This window comes from Penicillium hordei, assembly GCF_028827395.1.
Source record: "Penicillium hordei strain IBT 12815 chromosome Unknown utg000002l_segment0_segment0, whole genome shotgun sequence".
Lineage (NCBI taxonomy): Eukaryota > Fungi > Ascomycota > Eurotiomycetes > Eurotiales > Aspergillaceae > Penicillium > Penicillium hordei.
This window is the reverse complement of record NW_026623143.1, coordinates 1,911,626-1,936,528: the sequence shown is the minus strand read 5'-3', so window position 1 is coordinate 1,936,528 and position 24,903 is coordinate 1,911,626. Positions and strand designations below refer to the sequence as shown.

Below are 24,903 nucleotides of genomic sequence, written 5' to 3'. Positions count from 1 at the left end.
TACGGCATCTCCGTGGAGATGCTGTCTAACCCTCCAAGGAAAAACTGATCTTCAAATTATCCACCTGGGGCTTTAGCTGTTTAGGCGAAGCAGACCAGTCTTCGTACTTGGCAATCTCAGAGTCTGTCACAACAAACAGGTATTCTGCAGCGCTTGATCGGACCTAAAAGAACCCCAACTGTCAGTACCGTAAATCCATGGGTTTGAGGTTTAACGTACCCTTGGGAAAGGATGCAGCAGCAGTCCGGTCATCTTCTTTAAAACACCATCTCGTAACGAGTCAATCCTTGATAATGCAGCATAGACTTTGACTGCAGCTTCCAGCCGAGCTATATTTGCAGATCTGAAATGTGCTTTCTGAACCAGCGTGAACAATTTTCGGAAACTAGAGAAAGAAGATGTCAGTGGATGATGTAGATGCATAAGCAGTAGAAGACGAGTTCACAAACCTTGGATCTGAGCCTTCCGGGATAACAGGAATGTAGCTGTCAATTAAAAACGCAACAAACTCGACAGCAGGAATGGCAAAACGGTCATCGTGAAGGTTGTCACCCAGTACTGTGGAAATATCTTGCAAGAAGACCATCAATATCTCCTGGCGTCGGGGTTGGGATTCAGAATTGAGGAACTGAGTCAGAGCTGAGCGAGATGCTCGGACGAGACCTTCCGATCCTGAGATAGCAGAGGTAGCCAGTCCTTGTAACAAAGGAAGGCGAAGCCAGTCAACATCCTGCAGAGTAAGTAGCTGAGCGAAGTACTCTTGTGACGAAACATGACTGAAGTGCTCGAATTTCCTGTTTTTGTTAGCAGTCGTTAGAAAATTTTGCTTTATTGGTAGTTGATTACTTTTCAAGTGGAGGTAGATCCCCTGCTGTTTCCCAGAAGCCCTGTAGAGACAGCCATGCTTGTAGTCTGACCTTGTCGAGCTTTTCACATGCAAGACGGCAAAGACATCCGACCAAATTTTGAATAAGTGGTGAGCGTGATGCTGGGTCTAGTTGTCTTTGAAGCAAGATGCCAACTGCTTGGATTGCCTCGACTCGAATAAGAGATCCAATATCACCACGTCTGTCAGTGGTATAATCATTCAAGAATTCAACGAAGTTGGTCGCAATTGTGTCGGTGGTAGCTAAGAACTTGTTAGCCCATGTTTGTACCAGCCAGTAAAGAAGAGATATTCAACATACCCATGTATGGCAATATACTGGTAGCCAAGCATTTCACAGCAGCAACTCGTTTCTCGATGAGCTCTTCCTTCCCGGTGTAACGAAGAATCTCGGTGACGATATTTTCTTGGACGTCACTTCGTGTTTTGAGTTGCTTGAACACTGTACCAAGTGCTAGAATTTGACCACGGCCTGATGGTAATCTCCATGAAGTATGGAGATGAGAGAACCAAATACGCACCGTTTCTTCCTGCTTTGAAGGCAATAGTAGAGGAAACAGCTGCGCCAAGGCAATCGAAGATGTTTCAATCGAGATATCATCACTTCGAGAAACACAGAGGGACAGAATTTGGAGTGCTCGGTTCAAAAGTGGTTCTAAAGGTTGAGCCAGGCCTGTTGTGATGGTAGACCGAGAGAGCGAGGAGATTAAGTAAGATGATGCCTCTGCCGTCAACTCGGGGCGTGAAGTCTGGAAAGTTAAGTCATCATCGGTAGGGCTTGAGGCAGAACCAAAGATATCCCAGATATTGGCAACTTGAGAGGATACAGCCTTGGCTTCCGGGGTATCTCTCTTCTCCGCAGATGCTTCCCATTGGGAGGTAAAAGCATCGACTGTGGCAGCAATGGACAACAGACAGCCATGTCGTGATTCCACATCATTCCGAGAGATGCTGGAGAACATTTGCAGCAATTTTTCTAGGACTAGGTGCATAGTTTTGAATAGCTCCTGCGTACTCAAAGTTCCAATCGCCTTAGCCGCATGTCTTCTGGACTCGGCATCCGGAGAACCAATACCTCTCCAACCCATCAAAGCATCCAGAAGTGGACTCCAGTAAATCTGATCCAGAGAGGCTGTTGCTTTAGCAACATCAATCAGTGCACGAGAACGCCGCGCAACGGCATGATAATCCACAACCTGCACGAGGGGAATACCCTGCGCAATGATATTGGGGTGACGACCAATCAATTCTTGCAGCGCAGCAGACGACCCGCGTCGGATGTTTCCAGATGGATCGATACAGGCAGCACAGATGAGTTCCACTGCCAGCTTTTGCAGAACATCGACCTCTTTCTGGCCAGATTGGGACGTCACTACCTGGGGCTGCAACGCCAGGAGTTCTCGTGTTGTGTACTTTCGAGACATGGCCCAGATACCGAAGCACGCTGCATCTCGGACACCAGTTCCCACAGAGCCACCGGTAGAAGACCTTTGTTCGAAGCCCAAACCAGAGACAAGTGACTGAAGAATCTCAGGGAGTTGGTTAATAGGAGGTGCACGGCGGAAAAGTAAATGTGACAGTGTCAGGATTAATCCTTGCCATCGCTGGGCATCGACTGCACTGAGATTACGCTTAAGGGTGTGTGTGCCAATCTTCCTTGCTTCAAATGGCGTCACGAGGGAGCCATCTTCTTTTTCGAAGAGGATATTCTCTCCCAGCGAGCCAATGACTGCTTCGATGACCTCCATCCCCATTTCTGGATCTAATTTCAATGTGATAATGCTGAGTGCTTTACTCGCGGCAAATCGCACGGGTGTATCTTTGTCGGCCAAAGAAACCAAGAAATGATCGATTGAATCTTCCAATATGGTTGGTAACTGATCATCTGTGATGCGGGCGTCACCTCGCTCACTCAAAGATAAGGCCATGACTGTAATGTTGCGAAGGATTTTGACAACAATCTTTCTTGCCAACGCCGAAGATTGGATTGTCGTAGATGTTGAAGATTTCCCTTGAAATACACCGAGAGTCTGCTGGAAGACATAATTGATCAAGGGAGCAAAGTCCTCGACCTGGCCTGATGCGCCTAAACGAGCAATGAATGTGAGGACCCCAATACAAGCATAGACAGAGGGCGATTCGACGCTCTCCGTCGGCTGGATTGTAGCAAATGCCCACTTCGTCAGACCCGCAAGCATGCCGAGAGCTTGCATGTCTCCACGCAAAGACAATCGTGCCAAAAGCGCTGTTGCTGCCTCGCGTTCTTTGCCAGACGCACTAACATAGTGCAATGACAAGGAAAGAAGGGACCTACCAATCATAGGAGTCTCAGATGGTAACCAAGCCAATTGTTGCAGATTGTCGTAGGGTACCGGAATGTTATCGGACGATAAAGAAGACAAATCAAACGGTGCAAGCAGAAGATGTGAAAGCCAGACCAGCATCACATAGCGCTCTTCCCATATGAGTCGCTGAGTTTCAGATCCAACCAGTTCTTCGGAAGTGGATGGCCGAACCGCATCCCATTCGATGAAGGCCCGAAGCATTGAATCAAGATATTTCGGCTCGTTGTTTAAGAACCTGCTAATCACTTTGACGCCACGGACTTTGCAGAAAGTGTAAAGCAACCTGCAGATGGCTCTTGGTAGGGGATAATGATTTCCTCCCTGGGATGACTTCGTCGACACAGAGCCATACTGGGTGCGATGCTTGATCAAATATGCTAGAAAAGCGTCCACTAAAGGAGGCAGCAATGTCTGCAAATGTGGATCTAAAAGTTGAGGCCACTCTTGGAAGGGTTCAAGCTGTGGTTACCATTAGTAAATAAGAACGGAAATATAATCAAGATAGAGAACTATGCGGTGCGGTCTTACAAGGCTGACAAGCTTCTCTGTTTTGGTGACCTGCGCCCATTTACGTGGGGTGCGGAGGGGAGTGCCAGTTTGGGCTCTCCACAATAGCGAGGGCAGCTTTGCGGAAAACTCGGACACCAAATCCCCAGAGGCCCGTTGAAGCTTCACGTCTTTATCCTCAGCGGCATCCATGGTGGAATGAATGGGTGATGCAGTGCGTCTTGAAGATTACAGTGTTGGGAATAGCGTCAACAGCGGGACCGGTCATGTGACGCCTAGGTATATAAAGGTTCACTATTTCGTTCACTGGATGTTTTCTTGGATATATTTCTGATGCTCTTAACCCATATTAGTTCCTTTGTAGGTCTACTATGTACAAGCAGACAATAAAGGGGAAAAAAATGTATTTTATATTCGTCGTGCATGATATGATATATTTTGTGGCCTCTGCTGTTCCACCCGTCGCTCAACCTTGAGAAGCTGCTTTCATGGTCACACTCGCTCTACCGCTTCTCGGGATGCCTTCGCCCAGTCCACCATTTTCCAGAAATAGAAACCCTCGATCGACACAATAATCGACTGGCCGATAAGGATTCCACACCATAGTCCGAAAATGCTCCAGTGCAGGCCAAACGCCAAAGCAATGCCCACAGGCAATCCCACGAGGTAGTAGATTGAGAGCTGAACATAGCTACCCAGATCCGGCCGTCCCACAGCTCGCAGCAAGCTATTGAGGGAAGTAGCCACGGCGTCTGGAATTTGAAGTATAGCACCCAATGGAAGCAGGAAGAAGATGTAATGCCAGACCTCGCCGATATCACTAAATAAGCCAGGGATGACACTCCGAAGAGCAAGAATCACGAGCATATTTGATATACCAGCACCGAAGGCAGCAATAACCATAACCCTGGCTGCTGTTGCGGCACGCTGGAGAAAGCCCGCTCCAATCAGATAGGCGATGTGTGTACCACCCGCAACAGCAATGGAAAACGAAATCTGGAATGCAAAGTCTGAAAGTGTCGAAATAGCAGCCTGGGCTGCGAGCTCGGTCGCACCTAGACGGGACGAAATGAGTGTCATGATTTCCCATGCGAGGACCTCGGCTTCGATCATTAGCCAACTCGGGATGGCAAGCTGCAACATTGGACCCCAGCCGCGCCACACCTCGGCGGAAATAGGGTGCCAGCATTCAGAGCCCTTGATGAAGATGACATAGAATGCCAGAAAGACGGGCAAAAGACTGTTTGCGACTGCAACGGCGATAGGCGCACCGACGAAGCCCCATTGCAGTCTCTGGGAAAGAGAATATCAGTGAATGGTTCGGGGGAGTTCTGAGGTTGCATAACATACCCAAACAAATAACCAGCCCATGAAAATATTCAATGTAGAACATATTACCAGAACTACCAGACTAGCACTGAACAACCCCTGCGCCTGGAAAAATCGCTTTCCGGACTCAAAGCAAGCATAGCCGGGAGCGCCCGCGATGGCAATTTTCAGATACAACCCTGCGAGAAGAGCCGTCTCCCGCGATTCAGATGGTAAAATGAGAAGAAAGATTTGATCCGCATTCCACCATATAGCTCCAATTGGGATTGTGAGGACGAGCATGAAAAGCGTCAGACGTTGAACGTGAAGCCCGACTAGGGTCAGATTCCCTGAACCATATGCTTGAGGACATAAAGTATCCAAACATGTTGCTAGTCCTTGGAAGACGAAATATCCAGTGATCTGGGCTGTCATGTTGGCCAAGCTCACGGCCCCGATTTCGCGTTTCCCCAGGTGGCCCACCATGAAGATGCTAGAACCGGTCAATGCATGTTGGAGTAGGAGCGATATCATGAGAGGGGCCGAGTATCGCGAGATGATTGCTAATTCTTGTCGCCATCCTAACTTCTTGGAATTGCTCGCTGCTTCTGGGTCGATGTCGCGTAACAATGGGGAAGACTCTGTGGCCTGGTCTTCGGAGATCATCGTGGGATTTTTTTCTTTTCTTTTCTTTTCTAGGGCAATGGGAGCTCTCCGCATTCCCAACACACTCTATTTTCTTTTTAGATTGAGTTCATTGAAATACAATGACAAAGATGGTTCAAAGATCATTGAAAAATGGGGGAAACATGTATTCAGCAAAAGTGGAGATGTGATGAACAAATCAATCCTTGCATTGGTCGCGACACTTCCATTGGCAATAGTTGCTTCACGTATGAACTGAACTCCACTGATATACATGGGCATTCGTACTTGGCGTGAACCTATCATCTACATCAAAGGTTACCTATACGTAGAAAAACCGATTTGCATATTTTAAGCCGTTTTCACTTCCTATATTCTAGCTACAACATGGATAAGGGGAAATATATCTTTGAGGAAAAGACATTGAAAAAGACTTAAAAGACTACCAAAAAGACGTCACAAGGTCGCATAAGCGACTATTATTGCTTCATAGGAAAAAGTTGTAGCATATCATCCAGTAAACTACTTGTACGTGGCTCAACGTTCACGCGCTAAATTGTAAGGGTTCAAAAATTCCCCGGAAAATCGTACCATAAAAGAAAAAAATGCATATCAAACTTGACATAATTATGGCAGGGAGTATCATGTCTGATTGCAGTCAGTCTCTCACCCGCGGGTGAATCATGGAAAACCAGGGGATATTGGTTCCCTGTATATGATATAGATTTGTAAAGTTCTTTGTGGCATGGATAAGAATGATTGCAGCCAGAGAATCTCATGGATCTTGGGCAACACGACGGAAATTAACGATCAGGATCCGGGGAACTCATGGCAGGGCCATCAAAGATTGATGCCACAAACTTGTGATCGTAAGCTTTCGCGAGTTTTGTCACGGTCCTTTTGATGTGCATAACGATAATTGCGACAGCTAGGGTATTCCAGACATCATTATCAAAATCTGAAAGGTCGAAGTGACCAAGGAACTTGATTCCTTGTGTTAGGGTTTGGGGATGGGGATTGGTGTCCAGAGAAATAACAGAAAGAACAGGTCCACAGAGAACGAGCCCCATCAATGCCGGCCAGGCTGCTTCGTTATCATCGGGTGTAGCAAGTAGGCTCTGCCAGGTATTTGATAGCTTCTCCAATGCCCTCGCAACTTTGCTAAAGGCTTCTTTGGGCTCTTCGTCCTGATTTTGGCAATAGATGGTATGCACAGGGGGTGTGTCCGGCTGGACTCTGACTCCAGCATCGCTCAATGCCCAGCGCAGATATTTCTCTATCGACCTCTTGATGTAGATTCCAGGACCGATGTCAAGGATATTGCAGTAGTCCCTCACATTGCCACATATCTTTAAAATCTCTTGGAATGCACGGATGGCGTAAAACTCTGAACATTTATCGTTTTCAAGGACAAAGTGGGATTCGTTACGTTGAGTTTCATCATCTTTACCAGAAAAGAACAGTGACTCTGGAAGGGTGGAGAAATCTTTCTCCCAGTGTCTGTGGATGGTTGGCATGCAGCCACGAGTAAGAAGTTGATGGGCCGTCCGCTGTTCGTCTGGTGACAGGTCGTGGCCTTGGGGGAGTTCCACTGCATCAAGTAGGCGCTTTGCCCTTTCTCGGGTCAGCTTATTATTGAGCAGCTCGTCATCCTGCTCTCCTGCCCGAATGACGTATTCTTCCTCACTCTCGTAGTCAAGGTCACTTGACTCGGACATTGACCAATCCGAATCTGCTGTCTTCTTCTTCCTCTTCTTCCTGACCTTGGAATTAAGCGAGCGGTCGTCCTTGGCCGAGGGATGTAGAGCAGCTCTCTTCGCTCGCTTCGCGCACGGTGAGGAAGGAGAGTCGCTGGTATCACTGTCATCCCCATCGCTAATCTTGTATTCAGGCGAGGTGGGTGGGTCGGAGTCCCATTTGTTATCCTCACTGACGTTGGTGTCCACGGACCGCTTGCGCTCTGTCGCAGAGTGCTCTGGCTCGAGTTTAACTCGCTTAACCAGGTGCTCAGGCTCCGTGTTATTAGGGAAGAAAGCCCGTTTTTGGGCTGTGGTCACCTGGGATGGAAGTCAGTGAAATGTAAGTGAGCAGAGGACTGGTAAGAAAGAGATAACTAAGGTCAAAGTGATATGATAAGCTATGATGAAGAAAAAAGAAACTTACAATCTGACCTTGTTCTCTGAGCTGAACAACCGTGTCAGACATGGTGTTCAGCGATGAGGAGTTTGCCGGCTTTTCGGGATGATTGAAGGCAGGAGCTGCAACCACCGGTTATGACAGGACCGGGGTAGTAGGAGAGGGAGAAGGGCGTGAGTGGGTGTCGTGGGAGCTTCGCCCTCACACAGGAAACGTCGGATCTCGGGATCTCGTTGTCCCAAGTCTCGTTGAACTAGGCTGGAGGGGACCTGATTCCTAGATTTTGGAGATGTCGATGTGGATGTCGATATTGTCGACTTTGAGTCGCACCCTGTTGATGGGAGACCCATAAACAGGGGGAGTCACGTTCTCAAGCCATCTCTCGATGGAACGGGGGCTCAACGGCGGTTGGCCCACCTTTGGGGTGGACTGAGGGGTGTGTTCTTTGTTTCCCGAGGGCAGGTTCTCTTTGTTGCCCAAAGGCACGGTCTCGGTAGTATTACTCAAGGCCGGAACGCCCCGACGAAACAGGCGTTCAGTTTTTGGCAGCATCTTTGACATAGACCTCGGTAGCTTGATCTATTTCTGGAACAAAGAAAAGAGGCTGGACAGAGTCAAAAAGATATGGTAAATTGGAAAAGAAGGGAAGAGAATAGCAGAGAGGACAAAGGTAAACAAAAGAAACGTGTACGTCCTTTCGCAAGAGACGGACACGAGAGAGGAAGGTACGAGCTTCCTATTTGGGGAGGAACGAGGTACTCGAGCCCTCGACTTGGAAGGGAAGAGGGCAGTCGCATCCGGAATGTGATATACACGCATGGGGCATGTGTAAATGTGTCTATAGCACCATGATCCAAGCTACAAAATAGACGGATGGGATATATTAGTTCGTATTTGTATCTCCTCTCCATATCACGAACCGCTAGAACATAACACTGGACATGACGCGCACGAGTCCCTGAAGGGACTTACGCTATCTTCATGGATCTTCAAACTTCGTCATTTCTCATCAAACTCTCATCAACCTGGAACCACTTCACGCAATTCCCATATAGGAACCCGTCCCCTCCCCTTTTTTGGACATCAAATGCCCGACATAGAATAGAGTCATAAACCCGACCAGTCGGAAGGAAAACTTAGACAGAAAAAAAAAACAACCCAAAGGGGAAAAAAATAGAGCAAGCAATTTAGATAAGCACACAAAGGAATCGAGAAAGCAAAAGCAACCTGGAGGTTTCATTAACCAGGGTATCCGGCGGTCGAAGCATGTCAGTGAGGTCCGGTCCACGCCGGCACTTAAAACGAAACTGCGCTTGGGTATGTTGAAGCAATTTGAAGGGCAAGAAGTGCTGGAAAGGGCGGGAGACCCGCGGCGCCCTGAAGAAACCGGACGTGTCGGCATTAAACTCCCTATGAACCGAATTGACACCCTCGTCAACAACTCGTGACAGGTGTCCAAGCAAGCGATGATCATCCCGATTACACATCGGTGGAATCAAGCAAAGTCAGCAGTGTAGGAGAATCCACGGAATTCTTCCTGCATGGCTTGCGAGAGCACTAAATAAAAAAAAAGCATCGGTTAGTTACAGTTCATCTTCCAGCACGCACGCACAAAAAACAGCCAAGAAGATCTTACCAGATTGCACAGGCGTCAGGACTGGAGTTACACTGGTGAACTCCTGGTCAAAGTTGCTGGTATCGGTAGGACTGCTGATTGTGGGGATGAATGGCGGGGGGACCCGCTTGTGGTAGATGTCATCCCAGTTGATGTTGCGGAAGAAGGCATGAGACATCACTTCTTGAGCATCTGTGGGACCGGAGCCCAGACGCAACTCGGGCTCACGAGTCAACAGCTTCTGGAGAATTGATACGGAGTCGCGAGGCATATGAATGGGGTAGAGAGGCTCGTCGGCAAGAATGGCATCGTAGATTTCATCCTCATCTTCACCACGGAACGGAGACTGTTGCAGAAGCATCTGGTAGATGAGAACACCGAATGCCCACCAATCCACAGCCCGCCCATACTTCTTGTCCAGCAAAATCTATGACAAAAGTTAGCTCATCGGTAATTCAAAAACACACAATCAGACTTGATCCCACTTACTTCTGGGCCCATGAATTCAGGAGTACCACAGAACGTGCTTGTTGTGCCACCATACCACATATTCTCCTTGCAAAGACCATAATCAGCAATTTTGATGTGACCATCCATGGTCAGCAAAATGTTATCGAGCTTCAAATCACGGTAGATGACACCGTTCTCGTGGAAGTACTTGAGTGCCAAGCAAACCTCGGCGGCATAGAATCTAAAATTTGTGAGCATGAGCATTTCCAATTGCCAAAACAGGGCAAAGACTTAAGCATAGGACTTACTGTGCTCTCTTGAGGCCGAATTGGCCACGCTGAATGTGCAGCATGAGATCACCACCGCTGATATACTCCATGACGAAATAGACACGAGTTTCAGTTTGGAAACAAGCGTGCAAGTTGAGAAGGAATGGGTGACGTTCCTTGTTTGCGATCAGGAAAACACGCTTCTCGGACTTGGTGCTCTCCACTTCATCGTTCTCGATAATGAATTCCTTCTTCAGCACCTTGATGGCATACAACTTGCGGGAGCTCTTTGTTTCAGCCAACATGACCTTTCCGAAATTACCTTTTCCAAGAACAGCAAGGAAATTGAAGTGATCCAATCCAATGCGAGCCTTTGCCTGCCCTCCAGCGTCCTCCTTGGTAGGAGATGCAACTTGCTGTTGTTGGGGAATCTGTTGCTGAATGGGCTGCGGAGGTGGTGCCATCGGATAAGCTGCAGGCTGCACCTTTTGCATAGCCTGGGGTGGAGCCTGCTGCGGGAAATTGGCATAAGCGGATGGGTCATAATGGGCGTGTTGAGGCTGGGGAGGTGCCTGAGGTGGCGGCATGGGACGGCCCATCTCGGCTAAGATTTGATTAGTATCAAGAGTCTCTCTTTAACACATGATTAGAAATTGCATACCTGGGGGTTGCTGGGGGCTACGTAGCCCGGCGGCAGCGGCGGCAGCGGCGGCGGCGGCGGAAGGCCCTGTGGGCGATTTCGGTGGCATCTGTTGGCGCTGTGCGGCCTGTGCAACAGCAGTTGGTGACTGTGGAGTCATGAAGGAGTTAGTGGCAGCGCTTACCGCTTCTGCGGAGGGTTGTCTAGGAATAACCCCGTAGGGTCCTTCCATCGGCTTCTGGGGGTAGGAGAGGGCAGCGTTGTCTTGAGCGGGCTGGGGCGGACCGCCTGCTCGAAGGGTACGGTTGCTGAGGCCAGAACTAACAGAGGCAGATTTGTTGTGATGTTTGGTGCGAATCAATGTCTCGAGAATTTGGTTGGCGGCTTCCATCGTCATTCCACAGAAATCGGGCACAAGGTGAGTGCACTGAGCGTGACACGTAAGACTACATTCTATAAAAGAGGTCAGTATGGACTATAAAGAGTTCCGGTGTCAGTAATGTGCCTACCAGAGCAGCGCTTGGCATTTTTGCGTCCAAACGGAAGCAGATAGCCGCAGTGGCAGCACCAGTTCGCGGAGATGTTGGAAAAGCCTTCGAATCGGTGAGGAATGCGATGGTTGATCTTCTCCTCGTCCGGATCGGTCTCGTAGTTGGCTTTGCTGATACACTTGGTGACAACCTTGGGGTAACACTTGCGGTGGCAGGTGTACTTGCAATCCGCACATTGCATGCCGGCAGCATACTTGAGGAATTCTCCACACAGTGCACAGCGCATAATGTTGTAAAACTGCTGGGTGACGAACTTGTGGCCCTGCTTCTCGTGAACCTCCTCCTTCTTTTGGCGAACGGCACCTTGACGGTTGAGACCAATGTCAAAGGGACGGCGGTCCTTCAATTGCTTGGCTATATCCAGTTAGCACATGATGCTTCTTTTGAGGCCAATGCAAGTTAGTCTTACCGAAGCTCATTTGAACCTGAACCCGGCCAACCGGTTCTAGGGCAAACCATGAATCGATCGTCACACTCGGGGGAGCATTTGAGCTCTCGCCACCGTGGTGTCCATGTGCACCATGCCCCGAGGTGCCCGGGCGTCCTCCGGGGCTAGGGCCATGTGAAGAGCCCATAGGAGAACCGGCTTGATCATGTCGGGGGGATCCACCATCACCCATCTTGTCTGCGGATACCCAGCCAGATGCGTTGAGCTCCGTCTCAATCTTCTTGCGACGCATCTCCTCCGCGATGTCCGAAATGCGCACCCAAAGCATACCGATTGGTACTGGGCGATCTCCCGACTTGTCATAAACAGTCAATTCGATCTCGTTTGCCTTATCGATATCCATGGAAAAGCTTTCGTCCAACCATTTATCGTTTCGGGTGGCCTTGGTTCTCGCTTTGATCGTGTCCTCGACTTTGACGACAATGTATGTCTCTGGTCCTCGAGAGAATCGTGAACTAGCTGCATGGTCCACATCCTTAACCGCATGGATGCGCATTGTCAGTAGACCTGTCAGCGGCTTGCGCATGTTCGGAGTACTAAGACTCTCATCTGCATATTAGTTAGTACCCATGTCGCATTATGCTCGCAGACGAATTGCCATGTTTTTCATACCGTCTGGTGCATCGGCGGATTCGATATCAACATGAAGATCTTCGTATCGCTTCAGCGCCTGCTTTAGAAGCTGAATCTTTTGGTTACTCTCAATGCGACGACCCTCGGCGTCAGCTCGGCTCTTCCGATCGCCCTCATCCTGGTACAAGCGGACCATCTTTTCGATACCGGCTTTATATTGCATTTCCACACTCAGCTTGAACTCCAGTTGAGACAGCATGAGTTGGATCTTCGGCCCGAGGTACGGAGTGTCATACTTGATCAGATCTGAGACATAGCCATTCATATTAGCATTCCAAGCGATTTAAACTCAGCGCAGCATTCCTGTATTTTTTTTTTTTTTGGAAGGGTTTGGCAGGAGCGGCATCCAAGGACGTACCTAGCTTCGTGTAATTGGGCCTCGCCTTCGGGATCGGAGCATAAGGTCGGGGGTCGGCGAATGGGGCACCGGAAGGCATGGAGCCGGAGCCACCCTGAGGGTAGTGACCATCACCTTGCTCGCCAGGGTATCCGGGGTGGTCTTTGGGGTAGAGGGCCGGGCCTCCACGCTGACCAGGCGAACCACCTTCCTGGTTCATCTGACGGATTTGTAATTCTCTCATTTTCTCCTCCAGGTAAGCGATATTCTTGCGGCCATCGCGGATGTTGGCGTCGACTCTCTGTTGCACGAGGGGATTGTCGGTCGACTGCCGCATGTTACTGGCAGCGGTGATGAGGGCCTTCTCCCGCTCGATCTTGCGGAAGACCGAGGCGATCAGCTCGTCCCCATCCATGATGGCAGGTCTGACGAGGGACAAAGAGCAAGGCTGGCTCAAAATTCAAGGGTGCGCTTGCGCCAGGTCGAGGTGGGTTGTTGGTGGGAGAGGATTCGCGGGGCTGTTGTTGACAAGGGGCGCAACGGGCGCAGGTAATGCCACTTCGGAAAATGTGAGACAGACTGCCCGCGATGATCACCCAGTCGATTTACAGCCGAAATTGAATTGATAAAAGCAGAAGAAAAAAAACAGAAGAAAGTATCAAATTGGTGGACGTAAACAGAAAGAGAATCCTTTAATTTTACCCGATGGGATTAGATCAGGAAAGAAGTCCAGACGAGAGTTACGGGGAGGTTGGTACTACCACGCACCGATAAGGAAGTGGCGAAAACTGTTTTAACACTGTGACAGTATTGTCCACATTAAACAGTATTAACATGTGAATCTTTATAGATCTATATATCTGTCTTATATCTTACGTCTTATGTCTTATATATCTATATCTATATCAACCTAATGATATCTGCTTACAGATTCCCCAAGTCGGGCATACTCCTAGGTACATATATGTATCTACTAATGTACAGAACACATGTAGTATAACAAAACACACACTTCATACTTCCGAACCCGTGATCGACAATAGCCAGAACAGTCTCAACTCCCTTGGTACTTCACTGTACAATATTGTAAAAGACTGGAATTGTCGCTTTGTCAGGGATTCCTCATCGGGCACAGAGATCGTGCCATATCCCCCTTACTGCATACATTGAGGGATAATAAGAGATCGTAATTGCTTTTGATGCACTCCGAAGGTCTTCGTATCTGATGACCAAGTCATCTCTCTGTCTTTTTTGCCGGCTAAAACTGGTGATTTCACGAGTTTCACAACCAATAGAGGAAGAAATACAGTACAAGGCCAAGGCTCCGAATGGAATACATAAGGCATTCATCCTACATTTACTATTATCATGTAGATCTAGCCCGATTTATGAATGGCTAGACCTCGCATTCTAAAGATGATACCCTTGTCAGCCCAATGAAGACCCCAGGAACATGGGAATAGACGAACCTAGCGAAATTTAAGACGATTCGTTCGATTAACACGCTATTACGAAGCAGGTGTGAGATTTGTCTATTGTCCGCCCTAACCGCCAGACTAAAATCTTATTAGAGAGATATTTGTCCAAATTGAAGGTATTAGAAAAAGAATTAAAACCTTCTTTAAAGTGCGAGGGGCTATACATGGTACGCTGGACTACGCTGGACTACGCTGGACCGGTTATCAAGAGGCTGAAACCCAAAGGGAATTTCCATGCAATGCAATGAATATATCCTATGGCTATCATTCGCTCGCTAACAACATCTGTATATAACCATGGATCCATGGATGCTATCTAAACAAACAAATTGTAGTAATAAGAGTATGCTTGCCGTCCACCTTCCTTATTGGGCCGGTGTCATTGTTAGTGCTACGCTGCATTTAGAGAACCCTCGCAAGATGAATGCCAAATAATTAAATTCATGCAGATATTACAATGAGCAGTTGGAAATATCTATTGGCTGCATATTCGGGGCGTGTTCGAAGTTGTATAGTTATGGTAGTAGCGTGTTACTAACAAACTAACAAACAGACACTGGCTTTCTTTCCCTTGCCGCTTTTTGCTCATTGAGGACGCCCATAAGTATTACCTAATCGTAAAAGTCGCTTCTCTTCTCACTTGATAATTACATAATCCGGATGAACTCCGGTCCCGTGACCTAATTATTACATAATCTCAAGGACAAGCCTTTGGTTGCGCGCCAACAAGGCAGCATCTATTAACTATTTGAATAAAAGAAACCCTGGCACTGGGGTACTGGGGAAGGGGGTGATCCACAGCTCTGAGCTGAGCATATAGAGCGCCTTAGCCACCATCCTAATTTGCGTGGTAGACTACTACTGCGGATTGTGAGCAACGGTAGAGCGATTGCGGTGCTAAGTTCTTACACCCAAGTTCTTATGTGGCGCTGGCAGCTCAGGCACTGGCTGAGAATAAGAAAAACCTCGAGCCGCGACATGGGAATGAGAAGGAAAAAGGTGAACTGCCAGGATCAGAGAGAATATTAAAGGGGCTATTTCTATATTGATGCTTCACTACACCTGCAAATAATATAGCAAAGACAAACGCGCTCCTAAATTATAGGTCATTGACTAAATACTATCTAGCTTAGGAATGTGATCCCTTCAATATCATACAGACATCGATCCAACCTTGTCAGAAGATCATTAATCATTGCGCAAACTTCACACGCCATAGATGTGGCCCGGTCGAGACTCATTCTCTGCGTCGAGGAGTGAATATCAATTCTCACCCCGGATGGAGTATCGGTAGAGCAAATCCACACCTCTGATGCGGGCAACAGCCCACCCACCAGCTTGAGAGACGCGGACTTGCACCCTAGTGTCAACGTTAGGCCGTGATTAGCTGTCTGATGCTGCACGATGTACCCGAATTCCGTGGAAGACGGCCAATCTGTGCAGTTCGAGACGATCGTTCGCAGATCTACAGACTCGGAACCCAGGCTCCGGGCATGCTGGGTTTGAGCATGGAGGAGGTAGTCTCGGGCGGTCATGGACGCACGAGGCTGTACCCGGAACGGGATATAGTTGTTACAGGCGCCTACAACTCGGTCGATGTCGGGGAATGGAAGACTCCGCCCATCGACGGTCTGGCCGACGACGATATCAGGTCGGTGGAGGTGTCGAGCGAGGACTAGAGCGGCAGCAGCTTTCACGACGGTGGGCAGGGTGACATAAGGTGGGAGCCCTGCTGGTAAAGCGAGATCACAGGTTCCTGTGACCAGCTGGGTGGCCGACGTGAGATCGAGGGGAGATGAGGCAAGGGAAGAGCCCACTAGATACTCCTGCCAGAAGGCCCGGTGCTGCTCTTGATCTGAATGCCGCGCCCGTTGTTCAAGGTACCAGTCGAAAGAGGTATCTGCGATCTTCTTTTCCTCATTGTATACTGATTCGAGATCGTGAACCAGAATAGGAATGGAATTGGCATCATACTGGGCGTGGGCCAGACGAATGATGAGTCGCTGGTCTGTGTGCGTGGGATTGGAGACCAGGGTAAAACGGGTCGCGACTCCTGCTGAAGGAACCGAAACAGCTTGCTCCGAATGGCAAAGAGATTCACAAAAGGAGTCTAACGAGTTATCGGTCGTTATTACCTGCAGAGGGAGATTCATATCTTCGGCTAGGGTTAATTGGAAGAGCTCTTCACGATATTTAGTAAAGACAACCCGCAACACACTGTGAGCATGGACAAGTGCCCGACAAGCATCTCGCAGTTGATCTTCATTGAGTTCGCCGTGGAATGGAAACTGGAAATGGAACCATGGATACCTCGAGACGAGTGTTGATTGTGCCTCCGTAGCTGGCCACGCGCTTGTCACGTTTCCTACCAAGGGCAGTATTCCTTGCTGTTGCAGGGAGCTGAGATGCTGCTGGAAATCCATTGATGTGAGCATAGATGGCTGAGCTGGAGCAGACAAAACAGGTTTCTCTTGACCGGGCCCGACTTCCTGTAAGGACAGTGCAAGGGATGACAATGAGCTGTTCGGGCTCAGGACGTCCGCCACGGTGAAGCCGAACCCGGCACGTCGAGCCGCGGCTACCATGCGCATGGCGAATATCGAATCACCACCAATGACCAGGAAGTTGTCTTCTGCCCCAATAGATTCCTTGGCCGTGCCCAGGAGATCAGCCCACATGGCTTGCAGTAGTCGCTCAGCATCGCTGGAGACTGAGGTTTTCGCTAGCGGCGCTGCCCGGTAATTCTGGAGCTCCTCGGGGGAGAGCGAGTAGACAGCTGATCGTAGGCTGCGACGGTCAAGTTTCCCCGTCACGGTCTGCGGCATCACCTGGACTGGGATGAACATGGACGGGACCATGTACGATGGAAGGAGCCCTCGGAGGCGTTTCTGCGCCTCAGTCGTATTGTGGCGAAATTCCGGACAGACCGAGTCTAAAATACCATTGGCGTCGCGCTCTTTGGGGTCGTTAGAGTCGAATTTTATATAAGCGACCAGTGTTGCTGCCAAGTTGCCGCCAACATCCAAAGAGAGTATCTCGACAGCTACTCTGTTGGCTGCAGGGAACTCACGGAGCGTGTTGGTTTCTACTTCTCCCAGGTCGATCATTTGGCCGTGCAACTTCAAGCGTGTGCCCTGACGGCCCATGTATCGAATGGTTCCATCATCTTGGTACTGCACGAGATCTCCCGTCCGATAGAGACCCGATGATGGACCCAGGGGCATTCTCTGTCTCCATGCCGGGGACTCTATAAATGAATCGGCCGTGACATCCGGGAGGTTGAAGTATCCTGCAGCCAGAAATGGTCCTTCTAGCAGCAGCTCTCCGATGGCCCCAATGGCAGCTAATCGTGACGTGTCAGTGGGCATTGTCACCCAGCCGACACCACCGACAATTGACCCAATCAACCCCTGCTTCCACCCCGTCGGTGGAATGGTCCCAACACCGCAGATGGTAGCTTCTGCGGGACCGTATCCGTTGATCAGCGTGCGACCAGGGGCCCAAACGTCGACATTTTCGCGGGTGATGGCTTCCCCTCCCAGGACCAAGGTCGACAGGCATGGGACTTCCCAGGGTTGCAAAGTCTGCACAGCTGACGGAGTGAGAAACGCCCAGTTGACCTGGAATCGGCATATCGCCTCGGCAAGCGTGTTTTTACGTTCGAATTCTGACGGAATGCAGAGGGTTGCGCCCGCCGCCAGTGTAGTGAAGATCTCGTATATACTGACATCGAACGCGTACGAGGAAAAATGGAGCACCCGCGAATCAGCTCCGACATTCATCGGTGCACTATGGTACCTAATACTGGAGGATAAGGTGCTGTGCGGCATGACGATGCCTTTGGGACGACCGGTGCTGCCGGAGGTGAAAAGAATAAAGGCGGGTGTACTAGGAGGGACCGGTGAATCAGGCAGGTATGGCGTCTGGGGCAGGATATCTGTGATTGCTGGATCGAGACGAAGCTCGGTTGGCGTGAGATCGCTTGTTAATTCCGCCGTTGTCTGACTATTAATCACGACTTGAACGGAAGTTTCTTTGAGGATATCGTGGATTCTCTGGCGCGGATTATGCAAGTCCAGGAGAATGCACGTACCCCCGGCGCGCAGGACGGCCAGAATGGCGACAACGCTCCATTTACTCCGCTCCAGACATATCCCCACTGAAGAACCTGGGTGCACATCTAGCAATCTAAGTCGGTAGGCCAGGGAAGAGGACAAGCCGTCTAGATCTGAATACGTCAATGACCCATCCCACGCACACACAGCCGTAGCCAGTGGTTGATCGAGACACCGAGTTAGAACCAGGTCATTCAAGGATGAGGAATCCGCCGGCGGTATCTGAGAATTCCACTGTTGGAGCTGAACCAAGTCATCCGGGGATGCCATATCCACTGCTTGTATCTGCTGCGCAGGCTGCAGCATGATCTGACGCAGAATGTGGGTAAACTGACATAGCATCCGGCGCATTGCATTTGGAGAGAGGACATGGGGATCGAACGCAGTATCAACAGTCATCCTGGTCCGGTTTTGGCTAGGTAAGACCGACAGCATCATCGCGAACTCACAGAAGGCTGTATAATCTAGCCCGGTATGGGTGGACCCTTGGACAGGTTCAAAAATATTTGTATCCTCTGTTTCCTCTGGGGACTGGATTATGAGTTGGCTTTGGAACTGGCAGGCTCTCGTGCCATCCTGGCAACTCCTGGCGATGCGTGGCAACCCAGCCTGTTCGTACGGAATCATAGAGGCTAGGGTATTTTGTACCTGGTCCAACGCGGTCACTACCGAGGTTGCAGACTGTAATCGAATGCGCAATGGAAGGGTCGTGATTGTTGGTCCGACCATGGCCTCAATGGCTGGGACTGAGGCATTGCGTCCACTCAGGGTTGCGCCGTACACCACATCGGCGGAATCGGTATAGTGAGCAATAAGCAATGCCCACGCAAGGTAGATGTAAGTAGGGAGGGTATGAGGCGTTTGCTTGTCTACACAAAGCCCCTCGATCTGATGTTGGAGGGACTGCGTGGCCGAAGGCCGGTAATTGCTGGCTGGAAGCTCAGGAAATACCGTGGCATCCAGTTCAGACAGCTGGGTGGCCCAGAACTCCTCCACGCCCTGAAGGCCCCGGGTGTATTGAATGAAGGGGTGGAAATGCTGCTTCTTCAGCAAGTGACCTTGATACGCGGCTTCCACCTGTTGTCGAATGAGACGTAGCATCCAGTCATCCGACACAGCGTGGTGACTCGTCAATATCAGCTCACGATCCTTCTCTTTAAGAAGGTATTGAACCAATGGTTGCCCGACCAGCTCCGTGAATCCCGGAGCTTTCAGATTGGGGCCGGTATGTTCTCGCCAAGCAAAGGTGTCGACAACGACTTGAAAAAACCCATGCGGGGTTTGGATAATCCGCGTGCGCAGGATAGGATTGTTGTAAGCCGTGTCCTTCCACGCGTGTTTTAACCTGGAGGTATCCACGCCGAGAGGGATTCGAAAGACAATGTTTCCGGTGTACATGCCAGGGTGCTGCAACGAGGATGCGAACATGCTCTCTTGCAGCGGCGTGCACGGATAGATGTCTTCAATCTGGGACAGTTGCACACTGCATTGTTCCTGGGCCAGCCTAAGAACATCAGCCTGCACAGAGGCCTCCACCAGACTAAACGGCTCATAGATAGCTTCGGGCGAAGACGCAATCGTCATGGCCTTGTCCGCCTGGTCGGCGATACTGACCTCAGCGAGGACCTCCTGCATCTGAACGGTCAGTCCCGCCTTTCTTGCAGCCCCGACCAGACGAATAGCTTGGACGGAATCGCCACCAAGGCGCAAAAAGGTATCGTCCATGCCAATGGCGGTGGGCTGGATTTGGAGGATATCAGCATACACTTGCTGTAGTGTCCGTTCACTGGAAGTGGTAGGAGACCGTTTCTCTCTCGTGGAGCACGCAAAGGCGTAAAGATCTCTTTGCGATATTGCCGCTGTGGTGTCTCTCAATAAACGTCGGTCGATTTTTCCAGATGCTGCCTTGGGTAGACGGGCTAAGGGAATCCACAGATCGGGAACCATGTACCGGGGAAGACGGTTACGCAGCTGCTCCTGGATGGCTTTGAAGCTCTCCAGGTGAGTGGCATCCGGTGCTAGAAAGAGCGAGCTAGTCGTCTGGGCAGGTAACGGCCCATCAAGGACCATAAATGCGACTAGCCTCTGGTAGTCGTCGGACGTGTTGACCTTCTCCACGACAACTTCAGTACTGGTGTCCACAAAGTCGTTGACGTGGTGTTCGACATCGGCGACCTCGACACGTTGTCCTCGAATCTTGAACTGTCCGTCATTGCGACCGACGATGTGAATAGCTCCTGTCTGATCCTGAGACGCTAGATCCCCCGTCCGGTAAACCCGATGCTGATACTGCCCCTTTCGCTGCCGTCGAAGCCATTCCGGAGGGTCAATAAAGGCCGTGCGTGTAGCATCACTGTTGTTCAAATATCCCCGGCCCACGATGGGGCCTTCAAGGAGTAGCTCGCCAACCTCGTCCCATTCCATCGGCTTCTCCATGTCGTCAGGGTCGACGATCCACGCAACCGCCCCGGTAGGCTTGCCGATGTTCTGCACCGGATGCCTGGGCCGAACGCGATGATGGATCGTCGCATTGACAGAGCATTCAGTAGGCCCATATGCATTCATCAAGCGCATCCCGAGCGCGCTATAAATGGTTCTGTCAGACTTGCGCATCGGCTCGCCGCCTAGTAACAACGTGGGTCGCTCTTCCATATTCGCCCAGGGGACTATTCGAGCAAAGGAGGGAGGGAGACCTACGTGGGTGAGACGGAAGGCCTTCAGGGCATCTTCGAACAACACCACATCATTTCGTTGAGCCTCACTTGGTACGCAGAGACATGCTCCAGCCATCAGCGTGCTTAACGTCTCTAGGATGCTGACATCAAACGCGTAGGCGGCGAACTGCAGGAGGCGAGACCTGTCGTTGATCTGGAAGGCCTGGGTATGGGACTGAGCGCCTGAGCAGTAAGCCTGGTGTTCAATTATGACTCCTTTCGGCTTCCCCGTGGAGCCCGAGGTAAAAGCGACATAGAGCGCATTGCCTGGTTGGGCTAGGGGCATCTCGTGGAGGACACGGCTTGATCGGCATGCTTGATCCAAATTCTCTATAACCAGAACATCTCCCAGCTTCAGACATCGCGCTGCCTGCGCTTCCGACGACAGTATAAACGGACTGCCAAGATCGTCGCAGATCTGCTGTAGGCGGGGCAAAGGATGGGCTGGGTCTAGTAGACTAAATGCGCCCCCACTTTTGATAACGGCGAGGATGGCCACCGTTGTCCATTGGGACTTTTCCATGCAAATGGGAACGAAGCGCTCCGGTCCTATCCCCAAGAGCATCAGTGCACGTGCCAGCCGGTCGGTAAGTTCGTCCAGCTCTCGATATGTGAGGGAGCCGTCCCATGCGTCAACTGCCAGAGAGTCTGGAGATTTCTGACATTGGTCTTGGATTACATTTTGCACGCAGACCTCCCAGAATGGTGGAACATCCGGAATGGAAGCCGTAGGCGAGGTGGGCAGGCAGCCTCCTACTACATCCAGTAGTCGCAATCGTGGGTGACTGAGCGATTCAATGAGGAGGTGCAAGAAGTTCTCGACAACGCTTTGCGTTCGGCGAGCCCCATCTGCGCCTGAGTGGCCGATGCATACTCGAACTGACAAAAGGCCTTGTTCCAGGATACAATGCAGAACGGTTGCGGGGATGAGCTCATCTGTCTGTCCAGCAGATTTGAGCTGTTGCATCCATTTCGGGGATTTCCCACCGTTGTTCTCCTCGATTATAACGATGTGACGAATGGCGGCTCCATTCATGACATTCTGGTGTTGATGATGCCGCTGGGCTTCTTCGTGCAGATCATCCTCCAAAGTATGTAAATTTTGAGATATTGATGATCCAAGGTCGAAATCGGGTTCCATGGGTACGAGGCAGTCCGCGAGGTTGTCCGTTTTGCAGACGGGGGTAAGCTGGGTGTTTGCATCAATCCCAATGATACCACACCCAGTGTAGTTTCGGAGGTCTCCATAAGACGCGGCCGCACAGAGTATGAGGAGTGCAGGGGAAACATCCTTCGGCGTCAAACCGAAGGCACTAAAGTCAAAGGTACATTCCATCCAACAGCAAAACTTGATCGGGGATGGTCCCAGGCTTGTTTCCTTTGACTGAATGGGCAGCACTCCATCCGTCGCCTGGTTGTCGTGCATTCTCTGGCAGCTTCCGGTCTTCCGCCAGATATGATGGCTGAATGTATGTATGTCCGTGAGTATTAGGTTGAGACTGCGAGGGCTATTTCATCTCTGTGAGCACTGATGAGTAAATAGACATACGGACTAGTGCCTCGGCCCCTGGTGTACCTTGTTAAACCTCTTGACTGATACTAATGTACCTCTTTCATTCTCCGAACGAATTGGAGGCGGCCGTGAGGTCTGACGTGCGCGAGTGACGCGCGATCCCTGCGACGTTCTGGCATAATAATTTGTTATTTATTAATTTTGTTCACTCGCCTGACTCGCCTAGTGAATTCACCGGGGGCGCTTGACATGGGCCTCATATTTAGTGCAACACGTCGATCAACAGAATGTTGGAGAACCACGCGTATTATCACTACTATTCCTACTACTGACACCAGGGAATTCAGGGTGGCTAGAGATTAGGGATTAGCGTAGGGGGTAGTGTCTTGATCAGGAAGTCAAGTTCTGAAGTCTATAAAGTCTATAAAAGAGATCTTGATAATAGTAGAGAGCTCTATAATAACCTCCAATTTCCTGCGTCTTCTAATTTCTTCACCGGCAAGTGTTCAGCTACTATTTACTACTTCTATACTTCAAGGAGATTTTCCAGCTCCATTTCACGGTATAACAAATGATCACCATCAGATGAATTACCTAGGTGTCGTTGTGCTACGGAGGTAGTGACGATCTCCTTTAGTTGTTTTAGCCTCCGGTACGGAGTATATTATTTAATATTGGTCTGTCGTGCCAGTAGTAAATTTGGCCCCCAGACGCCACAGCGGGGGTTGACGGCATGGAGCTGCATGGAGCACAAGCATTCCCCGCCGAGCAATTCATTTGAGAAAGACGAAATAAGCGAACGGATGGCTGGGGCACAAGCATCGAGAATGACGTCGCTTCACGCTAGAGGTGAGCACGGCGGTTTTGGGTGGATGCCCTCGGGGCAGATCGAGTTATCTAATAAAAACTACATTCCAAGGTTATTATACAATGATACCCTTCCCCCGGCCGCCAAGGGTTACGGACTCTCAATCAAATTATGAGGTGGAGATACTAGGATCAATGTGGTTTTGGTGCTGGAGTTCTTGGACTAATGGACTGACTGATGAATACGTTGCGAGGTGCGCAATCAACTGGGATCTCAGGGAAATATCGGGAAGAGACGGTCTAAAGTGGATGGATGGATTTCTGTCCTGACTGGCCCCCTCTGTGGAGTTTACAAAGACCTATTGGCTGAGCCGTGGCTTGAATTGCTTGACGGTTTTGGAATAGCCTCTAAGAGTAAAATCATCTATCCATTCCAGTAGCTCGCTCAAAGCATTATAGAAGAATCTATGGGCATTCAACGGTTCAAATGACATACAAAAGCAGGTGAGTACCTCATCCCTTACATTCCATTTGGTTCCGAAACTCATGTGCATTCAGCAACGCCCCCTGTCAGAAATCTGTTGGTCTCCTGGTGATCTAATTGGTCTTGCATGGGTTACCCTGGTCTCTGCACGCACCTTCTACCCCATACACACCTCCATCGCTTCACCGGATAAGGATAAATAGGCCGTGCATGTTACTATAAGATTTACGGATACGCAGTTGGAATCAAATGAGAATGGAAATCATACTAGTTGAGAACGGAATTGTCGAGGAGAGGAAACGGCAAATAGCAAAAAGCAAAAAAAAAAAAAAAAAAAAAAAAAAGAAAAAAAAGCAATAAACAATAAACAATAAACAATAAAAGAAAGAGGAAAAGCCGGGCTATGTAGCATTTACGTAGTCAAAACCCCCCTAGTCCAAATAATTCTGATTCATATCGAAAAGTATTTAACCGTCCATTTCGGGCTAGTTCCGGTTTGGTAATTTCCGGTCTTCTATTTCCATTCGAGTTTCTCCGTTATACGTCGGATTTTGGTTTCCCGCAAGAATAAAACATCATGGATCAGACCAGCCTTAGGGCTGCGCTCGGTCCCTGGTTCCATGGGATGAAAATGGAAATTGAAGTTTTGGTCTTTTGGTTTCGCCTGACACGTTTCCTGGGGAATTCTTTGGCTTCCATGCGAGTCGGGACCTACCTATTCTGGGTCAAGGCGTCCATTGAGTCGAAAACACCATTGTGATCGGCAATGTAGTGTTAGCGTGGAGCCCATCCCGGCGAGGGCTGAGAGGGGGGCCGCTAAGAGGGGGCCGCCGTGTCCCCGCGGGGAGTGCCCCGGGAAGTGCGATTGGCTTTCGAAAATCCGATGTGGGCCATAGTGTGTGGAAGTGTAACCATTCCGGCCGTCGGCATCGGAGACAGCGTCAAACAGGGCCGAGGCTAAGATGGGGGTTGAAGGGGGCAACTAAGGCGAGTCTCATGAGTGACATTCATGATTCGATGGC

The 24,903-nt window shown here is 49.9% G+C and overlaps 6 protein-coding genes across 6 annotated transcripts; all 6 read right to left on the bottom strand.

Moving 5' to 3' along the window:
- Positions 1-25: 25 nt before the first annotated feature.
- N7537_004022 (tubulin-specific chaperone D) lies at positions 26-3,930 on the bottom strand (the record flags this gene model as incomplete). Its single annotated transcript, XM_056895080.1, has 6 exons — positions 26-163; positions 220-385; positions 450-794; positions 847-1,129; positions 1,188-3,690; positions 3,760-3,930. The coding sequence occupies 6 exons, from the start codon at positions 3,928-3,930 to the stop codon at positions 26-28; spliced, it is 3,606 nt and encodes a 1,201-aa protein (XP_056754828.1).
- A 300-nt stretch (positions 3,931-4,230) lies between these two features.
- N7537_004021 (MATE family efflux transporter) lies at positions 4,231-5,712 on the bottom strand (the record flags this gene model as incomplete). The annotated part of the gene is made up of 2 exons (XM_056895079.1): positions 4,231-5,031; positions 5,089-5,712. 2 exons carry the CDS (start codon positions 5,710-5,712, stop codon positions 4,231-4,233), a joined length of 1,425 nt encoding a protein of 474 aa, XP_056754827.1.
- Positions 5,713-6,494: 782 nt separating this feature from the next.
- On the bottom strand, positions 6,495-7,896 carry N7537_004020 (uncharacterized protein; the record flags this gene model as incomplete). Its single annotated transcript, XM_056895078.1, has 2 exons — positions 6,495-7,748; positions 7,855-7,896. 2 exons carry the CDS (start codon positions 7,894-7,896, stop codon positions 6,495-6,497), a joined length of 1,296 nt encoding a protein of 431 aa, XP_056754826.1.
- Positions 7,897-8,103: 207 nt separating this feature from the next.
- N7537_004019 (uncharacterized protein) lies at positions 8,104-8,379 on the bottom strand (the record flags this gene model as incomplete). Its single annotated transcript, XM_056895077.1, has 1 exon — positions 8,104-8,379. The coding sequence occupies one exon, from the start codon at positions 8,377-8,379 to the stop codon at positions 8,104-8,106; it is 276 nt and encodes a 91-aa protein (XP_056754825.1).
- Positions 8,380-9,322: 943 nt separating this feature from the next.
- On the bottom strand, positions 9,323-13,398 carry pkcA (protein kinase c; the record flags this gene model as incomplete). Its single annotated transcript, XM_056895076.1, has 10 exons — positions 12,792-13,398; positions 12,413-12,679; positions 11,762-12,349; positions 11,311-11,706; positions 10,986-11,254; positions 10,823-10,949; positions 10,201-10,765; positions 9,932-10,133; positions 9,464-9,869; positions 9,323-9,384 (listed from the first exon to the last, which is right to left on the bottom strand). The coding sequence occupies exons 1-10, from the start codon at positions 13,183-13,185 to the stop codon at positions 9,323-9,325; spliced, it is 3,276 nt and encodes a 1,091-aa protein (XP_056754824.1). The 5' UTR covers positions 13,186-13,398.
- A 2,113-nt stretch (positions 13,399-15,511) lies between these two features.
- On the bottom strand, positions 15,512-22,503 carry ftmA (nonribosomal peptide synthetase ftmA; the record flags this gene model as incomplete). The annotated part of the gene is made up of 2 exons (XM_056895075.1): positions 15,512-15,608; positions 15,659-22,503. 2 exons carry the CDS (start codon positions 22,501-22,503, stop codon positions 15,512-15,514), a joined length of 6,942 nt encoding a protein of 2,313 aa, XP_056754823.1.
- Positions 22,504-24,903: the final 2,400 nt, after the last annotated feature.